At 40.8% G+C, this 9,722-nt stretch overlaps 1 protein-coding gene across 1 annotated transcript; it reads right to left on the reverse strand.

Annotated features, from left to right (window-relative positions):
- Positions 1-399: 399 nt before the first annotated feature.
- Positions 400-3,109, reverse strand: LOC115369470 (purpurin-like). The gene is made up of 5 exons (XM_030066086.1): positions 2,976-3,109; positions 2,065-2,182; positions 1,807-1,943; positions 1,036-1,148; positions 400-636 (listed from the first exon to the last, which is right to left on the reverse strand). The coding sequence occupies exons 1-5, from the start codon at positions 3,050-3,052 to the stop codon at positions 413-415; spliced, it is 669 nt and encodes a 222-aa protein (XP_029921946.1). The 5' UTR covers positions 3,053-3,109; the 3' UTR covers positions 400-412.
- Positions 3,110-9,722: the final 6,613 nt, after the last annotated feature.

Below are 9,722 nucleotides of genomic sequence, written 5' to 3' on the forward strand. Positions count from 1 at the left end.
TCACTATTTTGCACTGAAAACAACACAACAGCAACATGCCCCTGAGACAAACAATGGATGGATGAATGATGGAGGAGAAAGTGGAAAAGGAAAAGAAGAAACTGACTCTTTTCCCTCCTCTCGCCCTGATGCAACCTCTCCTATATCTGAATCTCTCAAATTCACACAGCTTGCACAGCTCTTTCACTTTTCCCTACCTCCCCTTTTTCTCTTCACACTCTCCTCTGTCTGTCTTCCATTCACTCCACTTTATTCCTCTCACATCCTGTATACATACACACATTTTCTCCTTCACATACACATGCAGTCTCTCCTCCTCCCTCTTGATTTCAAGCCACCAGCAGGCTTTCTGAGCTCCACACTCCCCTGCTCTCCTCTGTAATTTTTTTTTTCTGTGTGTGTGTGTGTGTGTCTAGCAGGCTCCAGACTGCAAGACAGGTTGGAACTGTCCAGCCATGCAGATCTCCTCCTGCTTCTGGCGGACGGCACGCTGGATGGCGGGGGGCAGGCCGCGGGGGTTCCTGGAGAAGACGAGGGCGTAGCCGTCCTCGCAGCTCCCATCGTCCCGCAGGGTGCGGCAGGCATAGGTGATGGCGTAGTTGTCGTAGTCGGTGTCGATCACCCAGTAGTTGTCGCCTGGGTGTAGAGAGAGGGAGAGGTTGAGATGAAGTGTGCGGAGAAATGTGCACAGGGTTCACATGTGTGCATGATGTACTGAATTATTTCTTTGTCTCATTTCATTTTCTTCTTTCATTTTTTCATTCATTCTTATTCCACCTTAATTTAGATTCTCAAGACTTCATTAAGCGATAGATTCTTATTTTTGATGATGCTTAGTTTATATTAAAACAAATCTGATAAAACAGATAAAATAGTAATTAACAGCTAGTACAACTGGACATCTTGAGATTTTTTTTAATTGCATAGACCAGTGTGTGATTCTGCTTCTTTGCATGTGTCCAGTTCTTTGTGTCTGCATTTATTTCTATGTGCACATGTGTTTAAATGTGTTTATTATGTGTGTGTGGAGTTTACCTCCACTGGACAGGTAGCTGGCCAGTCCCTGGTAGTTCATGAACATCTTGCCAGGGGTTGTGGGGTCAGGAACGGAGTACTGGGCGGCCATGTCAGCACACACAACCCAGAAGCTGGACGATGAAGATGCAAACATGTATGTTAACGTGTGTAAGATGAGGTACAATAACATGTTAAAAGTAATGTGTAAAAAAAATAAACTGTTAAGTTAAGTTAATAAACTGTTAAGTTAACTGTCTTTTTTTTTTTTTTTTTTTTTTGGTCATTTCATCTAACTACCAGACCCTAAATGGGCTCTAATTATTTGTTTGCACATAAAAGTGCTCCACAATCCCACATTCCTCAGTAAAACCCCACTTTGGGACCTACAATATTACCTAATCCTCAATAAGCCAGGGAAAACCCAGCCTGTGGTTAATGCTGGGCAGAATTTGCTTCTGGAAAATGCTTGGCGTTTTCTTAAATCTTTAGGTGGAGCACAAGCACAAGCTGACCACCTTCCTTGACTTCTGACCCAGGTAATTAAACACCTTCCTTAATCTTAGCGAGTCAAAGGGCCCTTTATGTTTAAACCAATCTTTTGCGCCAACAGTGAGGTGATTCGAAGGCTGGTGGTTTTGCTTTTTTTTAAAATGCATACTCTGAAGTTTGTTTGCAAAAAATACTTCCTCCTTCAAGACTGCAGATTTTGGGAAAATATTGGCATGTAGCTTATCTTGTTTTCACTTGTTAAGGCGGAAAAAAAAATGATTAGCTGGTCCTCACACTTACCCAAACAGAGTGACACGTCCTTTGGAGGAGGCGGTCATGGTGCCATCATCATCAATGGTGTACTCAGCTGAGATGTTGTCCTGCAGGAACAGGCCCTCTGGGTCCTTCTTCTGCAGGGCATACCACTTTCCTGCATACTGCAATGGATAACAAGGAGCAAAGCAAAAAGTCACAACCCGTTTTGAACTTTGTCCAAAGTGCAAGGCTTTTCTGTGTGTTTGAGACAGAAAAAGAAAAGAGAGATAGAGGTTCTCTCACCCTCTTGGGGTCGAAGTCCTGCTTGACAGTGAAGCTGTCAACGACACAGGAGGCAGACAGACAGCGCTCTACGCAGGACAGAAGGACCACCAGCAGGGCCACCTTAGAGAATCCCATTCTATAATGAACACACACAGCACCGTTGTTAATTACTATAAAACCAAAGACCTTTTTACTACATACAGACAGATTGTTTCAACAAAATTAACCAAGTTTGTGTCCCAGGCTGAAGATCCCTGAATTCACAGGTACATACAGGTAAAAAAACAACAACAAAAAAAACAATACTGAATTAAACAGACAGAGGAAGGGATTGATTTATCTATGTGATATTCTGCATGTTAGATACAATAGATAATTACTGTTTGTCTCAATATCTCACTCTAAAATACCTCAGGATGCAACAACACTTATGACTGGGTATTGTAACGACTTAAAACTGAAAGAGTAGATTGTTTACATTCCCAAAAGTTTAAGATAAAGACCTTCAGAAGTAGGCTACTTTATAAATGCACAGTGAATATATAGGCTGTGTAATGACATTTGTTGGTGAACGCTCTTTATGTCACTGATTATACTGGAGCAAACAAATTCTGTTCAGCTAAATTTCATTTCCTGGACTTGAGGACGGGATGATATCATGTAGAAAAAGCTACACCCACATATGGCAACACAAAGCTGTTCGCAGTCTAGTTAGTTTCACGATCAAGTCCTCCTCCACAGTTCCACTTCCACTTACATTGCTCAGCCCTTTATGCATTTTGTTATCGTGCCTAACCCTGCGCCAAGCACAGCAGAAACCACCAATTACATGTTTGTTGGTTATTATTGAATCTTTTTAGTGAAAGTTCTGAACTCAGGACTAGATTTTGCTTCGTTTCTTCCATAAAAGTGAAATTCCAGCAGCTTACCTGTATGTGTGTTTTGAGTCAAAGTAGCAACAGTGATGAATTTCTCGTATGAGGTTATCCACCAGGTTGGGTCTCATGTCCGCAGAAGCCTTTATATACACACTCCACAGACAAGATTATGGCTGATTTTCATTGCCTGGAACTAAATAAGGTGCTTAAATCTAGAGTTAATCCTGTTGGGTTGAAATCCTTACCGTAATCTGGCTTCTGTGTTCAAACCCGCCCAAGACTTGCTATAAAAACAATTAGGCCTTTATGTAACTGTGGGATTGAAAGTACAATAAAACGTGCCCATGCGCACATGAGCACATGCATGTGCATACACACATAATCTGCTCTCGTACACAAACAAACACACGCATGTGTTATGGACGTGCACAGATGCAAAGACAGGAAGTGACACATACACAGACACACACACACACACACACACACACACACACACAAAGAGACGTAGAGATAGAAAGATCACACCAGGAGCTTGGTTTCAGTTAATTGTCTAAAGTTTAAAGTATTAGTATCTAAGTAAAATTGTTGCTATATGAGGTACAGAAATGACTGTGCAATGACTGTGGTGAATCAAGGTGCATTGGCCGTATTCATGTTTTTGTTTGAATCATAGGATTTTTAACTGTCCCATCAGTGTTCCTGCTGGAAGCTTCTTGCAAACTGAAAGGGAAAAAAAAACAAAACATTTAGACAACAGAAAATGGATTTGGAAAGAGCAAAAATGTCTGGCAGGGGAGAGCAGCCACATTTTATAAGGCCGACGGTATACCATACTCTGTTGTTATGAAATGACAACTTCTATATTAGATGGAAAAAAGAAACAAAATTCATCTCCTATTTATGGTCAATAGAGTAAGGCTTCAGATTTTATTTGTCTGATGTCAGATTGGGAGATATAGCGACAGTCGCATATTCTGTAATGACTTCTCCTGCACAATAGGATTTACATGCATGAATCTATAAATGAGTGGTATTTCTCGTTATGAAGGCGTATGGTATCTGTTAAACATGTAGGTCATGCACTTTTGATTAACATCTTCTGCTGTTCTGTTTCAGCAACATCCATTCAGTCAGGGTAACAGTTTCATAGAAACAATTACCCCAAGAGAAAAAAAAAAAACATTCAAAAAGCATCATTCATTGTCCAATTCAGTATGGTGCCGTCATCTTTGGAGACAAAATAGCTGCACATGTTGATAACAGTCAGTCACAAGTGTTTAATGCCAATGAGCTTCATTGGTACAAATGACACCAACTGCATAGGTTTGGAAAACCTCCAAACCTGTGCAGGATCCAGGGCCGGCCCATGTCATAAGCAGTATAGGCAAATGCTAAGGGCGCCATCTGCTGGAGGGGCGCCGCTAGCGGCCAGAGGGGTGCCGGCACGGGTTGTTCTACCGCATAGGCGGCGCCAGCAATTGGCCCGGGTGGGCCTGGGCCCACCCATTTTGAGTCAGGCCCACCCAATCAGAACAATATGTTTTCGGGATTAAAATGTTCATCCTATTGCCAGGCTTAGCAGAGTTCATGTGAAGCTAGCTTCTCAGGCAATCAGCAACTTTCTATCATACGTGAGTGCCCGCCCCCAGGCTGCGTCATCAGCATGTGATCCAATGAAATTAATGAGTTAGTTTGCGCGCAAACGGTCCCACCCAGACTCAGGAAGAAAGAAATGTGTACAGGTAAAGAGAAAAAAGAGAGTCGGAGACGGAGTTTATTATGGCGAAACAGAGCAGCTTACTTGGCTTTTTCACCAAACGACACCGTGTTGAGCAGGAGGAAACTCCTGCGGCCATTCCACCACTTGATTTGGATGCTACGAGTGCGAGTGCCAGTTTACCGGTGAGCTCAGCCGTCCGGCCCCGCTCCCAAAGCAACGCTAGTCCTCCTCCTCCTTCTTCATCCATCCCCTCACTGTCATGTCAGCAAGCCAACCCACAGTAACAAAAATAACTGGGACCATTTCTGCTTTACTTAATAGCCTATGATAGATTTATTATTCTGAATAAGCTATAACCAAAATAACTTGGGCATTTTTATGCTGTGTGTGCGTTTTATCCGTTGTTTATAAAACGGGTGCTTCCCATCCTTAAATGTGATTGGCTGAGCCGCGTTCCATGCCGTTGTAAAATCAGTGTAACCCGCTGGCAGACCGCAGCACAACATATCCCTGCGCCAGTGTAAACGGACATAGCGTTGCCTAGCAACCAACTACTTTGCGCTCAACTTCCTCGTTAGGTTACATTTGTTTCAAGACTTTTGCAAACAAAATGCCAGACTTTGTGGTGAATTTTGATTTGCTGGGTGCCCTGAGCCTGGATGAGTGGTCGGAGGAGGTGCTTGGTGTCTGTTAAAGGATGCTGAATTCACCACCAGCAACAGTGTTTTCGCCGGTGTGGTAAAGAAACTCCGCCGAGAAGGACGTGACAAATCTTCCCACCGCCAAGCCATAACCGAGGCAGACTGCCAGAAGATGAAGCACTTTCAGGCACGAACTTCAGACACACCTTGGGGGCTTGTCTGTAAAGTCTGGTTTGACGTGCAGCTTCATATGGGACGGAGGGCGAACGAGGGCAACCGCAAATTAAAGCCCGACTCCTTTAGCATTCGCCACGACGAAAATGGCCTAAAATATGTCACACTGAATGCATAAAAATAACAAAGATGATGCCGAAAAAAACATAGAAGCCTGCGGAGATTCATATATGAGCAGCTGGGTAACCCACTGTGTCCGGTGCCCTCCCTGGAGAAATAGCCTACTTCTCCCTGCTGCCTCCTGATCCACCTGCCTTTTATCTCCACCCAAAGCGGACAGTGTGACAGCGCCGATGTAAGGTAAATTAACATTATAGATTTAGTAGTATTGTTATTGTCCAAACATAATTGAACACTATTTTAATAATTGCACTAGGCTAGAAAACAAGCTAAGTTTGTGCCACACTCTTGACCAAACAGCCTATAAGCTAGACATCCTTATAATTTCAGAAATTAATGAAGCAGCCTTTCTAAGAGTTGTGTCAGGGTTGAGTTATCGTGTTAGGGTCATTTGTTTTTAGAAACAGCTAAAAGTACAACCAACAGAAGTCTGAGATTGTCCTCTGGCAAAACATTACATAATGTTCCCTGACCTTAACCCTGACCTTTTCCTCATCTGAATCACTACAACAAACCTTTCCCACACCACAACAATAAACTTTTCCAATAAATAATAACTTTTTTGAGGGCTCTGAACACACCATTAGATGTGCTTAATTATTAACAACAGCACCATGGAAGATCTGAATAACTCATGTGAGGTGATTTTGAGCCTTTGACCTCTGCTGAACTATTAGCACAGTGCTGGTGCAGCACTCCCAAAATTTGCAACAGAGAGGTAAGTCATGTGCTTTCTTTCATTTTAATGGATTAAACCTAGACTTAAGTCATGTTTTTTCATGTTTCATAATTCAGGATGTGATATGAAAAATCATACAAGGAATCATACTTGCAATGCTATTTTTTTTTCCTGTAATTTTAGAGTGAGGGCCCCTGCTGGCAACACTGAGCAATGCATGGCACTGCGTACAACAACATACACATACACAGGGTCCTGTCTAGGGGCCCACCCTTGGAAAAAAAAAAAGTACTGTAATTTATTTGCCTTTACTACCATCACGTTGGTATGGACACCACTATACAAGCCCTGTGATAAATGGCATACTATGATTTGGAAGTTAGTCAGTACATGTGATGCACAACGGGGTGTGGTTCTGCTCTAGCCATCTCAAGAGAGGCTTGCAAAATACAAAAAAAAATTAATCTTGATTCAATCAAAGTTAATACCATGAACATAACCAGTAAAAAGACTGTAAGGCTCTGAGGTTTAGTTGAGGAAAAACTATTAATGGTGGTTGTATGGAAACTATGTAAATTCATGACTGGATTCAAAATGTCAATTCAGTTACATATTAAATTTTAAATAAATATGCTCAAAGAACAAACAACGATTGAATGTAAATAATCAAATTCAGTAAAATTTTAAGAATCTCAGTTTGGATACAGATCGTCGTGACCGGAAAGCAAATCCTTGTTAAGGACTTGTGGACAAACAGTAAACTAATCTTGGTGAAACTGCTGCTTTTGAGAGAACGTTCTTGTACGCGTCAGGAAAAGCAGACAAGTGTGGGCAAAGTGTATAAAATTACACAAGCTATTTTAATAGGGTTAGACTGGATTGATCTGTGGACTGTATTAGTGAGCACTGAGAGACACTGAGTACTGCCCTCATGGCTGGCCTGTGTTCGGGATGGTGAAGTGAGGTGTACACAGTATGGAGTGTATTACAGCAATGGAACATGAGTGTGATCCATAATGCCAGTGTCTACATGTATCTACAGACATTATTTAGTCATTTTATATATGTTTCTAACGTAGGTGAGTATGCATGCATGAGAATATATCTATAAATGCATTGCTATTGTGTTTCTGTGTTTGGGTGAATGCATGCATTCATAACCAAGAGAGACAGAACTGTAAACATTATTTTTTTTTTGTCAGGGTTTTATTTTTTTAAATCATTGAAAAATGAAATTCAGGTTTAAATTTTCCTGCACTTCATTTTCTCAAACTTTCCAGTGAAGGTTCCAATTTGATTTTCACACATTTTTTTTCAATACCTTCATCCAAAATTTCAGTGTGGATTAAAAATAGTTTTGCTCACAGATAAGCACACGTTACGGTTGCATCTGCTGAAACGGTGCAACACGAGGTTCAAACGCTGCTCGGGCTCATTACAGCTTCAGGACGTGTGAGAGAACAAAAGACATTGTCTCTGCCGCTCGGCACACGTGCCGCAGGACTAAAACAGAATTTGGCATCTAATTTGTTTTGGTTGAGCAAGCATTTAGTAATCCACCTCCAACAGCTCTGTAAGCATGTACAAATTTGTCAAATAACAAGATCATCAGCTAACAGTCCTACCCAAGACTAATGGTGTGTGCAGCTTGGGGCTTCTGCACAGCATGGCCCTCTCATCTGAGACAGCTTGTGCCACATATTTATTACCAGAAATTACACAAGGGGAGGGGGAAAATTTGGGAGAAGCATGAGAGCGACCATGAACCATTGTGACATGACACATGACTATTAGTATCTGCACACGCACGTGCACACACAGATTTCCTGGATTAACCCTACTCACATGAGATTACTACTGATATGATATCATGTAACAATATCCAAAGCCATCTTTTTGTACAGTATATATTATTCCTACATTGCAATTTTTTGTTTGGTTTTGCATTTTTCTCTTATCTGTCCCCCACCCTTGTCCAAATTTAGCATCTTCCGCATCAACAGCAGACAGTCCCTTAATTAGGATCCAGACTGACGAGCTAATCAAGGCAGCCCAACTATTTTTTCCACTGACTCAGTGCTGTAATCCTTCCTCCATGGCAGGCAATGACCAGTGGACAAAAATAGATATATACTTTTTATAAATAGATTTCAGAATCACAAGGGCATTAAATGACATAGTCTGTCATTCTACTTTTTTTCGTACTTTTTTTCAAAGGAATATTCAATTATGGGTTGGTGTAATTGATGTAATTACACTTTGCAATCAGTATCAGTATGTTGTGTTCTCTGAATAGACGGGGCTAAAATCACCAGAATTTCCTTGTTATTGAATCTGGTAGCATATGAAACATTACTTTAGCGTGTGTTTTTTTTCCCTCATTAATTTACAACTTTAATCTCAGAATTAGATTTTTTTTTTCTCACACATTTGTGACTTTCTAATCTCATAATTTTTGAGTTTTTTTTTCTCACAGATTTGTGAGTTTTTTTTCTCTTAAATTGACCACTTGAATCTCACAGAATATCTGAGTTTTTCCTCATAAATTTACGACTTTAACCTCGAAAATTTAGTGGTTTTTCCCCAGAATTTTACCCCCTCCTCCGGCCTCATTTTTTTTTTCTCCCTACTGTGACCCTAGTGCGCTGTCATACAATTGTCTACACACTGATTCTAATAAGGGTAATAATATAGGCCCATATAAAAATATCAAGTGTCAATTTTGCAAAAAAGATACGTTGACATGAGACATTTTCACGTTTTGTGATGTGGTATAAAGTGAGCAGAAAATGTCATGTTAGGAGGTAGGTGGGGTGGTGGCTGGTAAAATCAACAGGCCTTCGGGTTCGAGGCCCATGTCAAGCAAGAGCATTGTTTATTTTTTAGTAAACAATAGGTAGTTATTATTAGCAGACAGTAACTAACATTAACTAGGACCTTTTCTTAACCTTAATCATGACATTTTCTAACCTTAACCATTATGATTAACCTTTTCCTAACCTGAATCATGATGTTTTCCTAACCTGAACTAAGCAGTTTTGCTGGCTTATGAAGCTAATAAAGCAAACAACAGTGGCTAAAGTTGCTGACTAGCTAACATTTGCCAGTGTTCATACATGTGCAAACACTAACAGTCACATGACGTTGATGAAGGCTCCACCACATTGACTACAAGTGTAAACATAAAATGGCAACATTTTATTGTGGCAATTGGGCTGCAATAAGTGCAGTATGCTGTTGCTTATGCTTATGCATGAAGAACTTGCATAGAAAATGGGACACTGGATATAATAAATAAGCAAATAGTTAATTAGCAAATGAGTTGCATCTGGAATTATGTGTAACAGCACAGATATGATGCAAAATCTGCCGCTCAAGCAGCCAAACATTTACTTGTGAGCAAA

The sequence above is a fragment of the Myripristis murdjan genome, chromosome 12 (genome assembly GCF_902150065.1).
Source record: "Myripristis murdjan chromosome 12, fMyrMur1.1, whole genome shotgun sequence".
Classification (NCBI taxonomy): Eukaryota; Metazoa; Chordata; class Actinopteri; order Holocentriformes; family Holocentridae; genus Myripristis; species Myripristis murdjan.

Bases quoted from the DNA above. Each gene is read 5' to 3' on its own strand.
- LOC115369470 (XM_030066086.1), bottom strand. From the start codon at position 3,052: ATGAGACCCAACCTGGTGGATAACCTCATACGAGAAATTCATCACTGT. The intron at 2,183-2,975 runs GTAAGCTGCTGG...TGTTCATTATAG, and splicing joins GACTCAAAACACACATACAG to AATGGGATTCTCTAAGGTGG. The intron at 1,944-2,064 runs GTGAGAGAACCT...TATCCATTGCAG, and splicing joins AGGACTTCGACCCCAAGAGG to TATGCAGGAAAGTGGTATGC.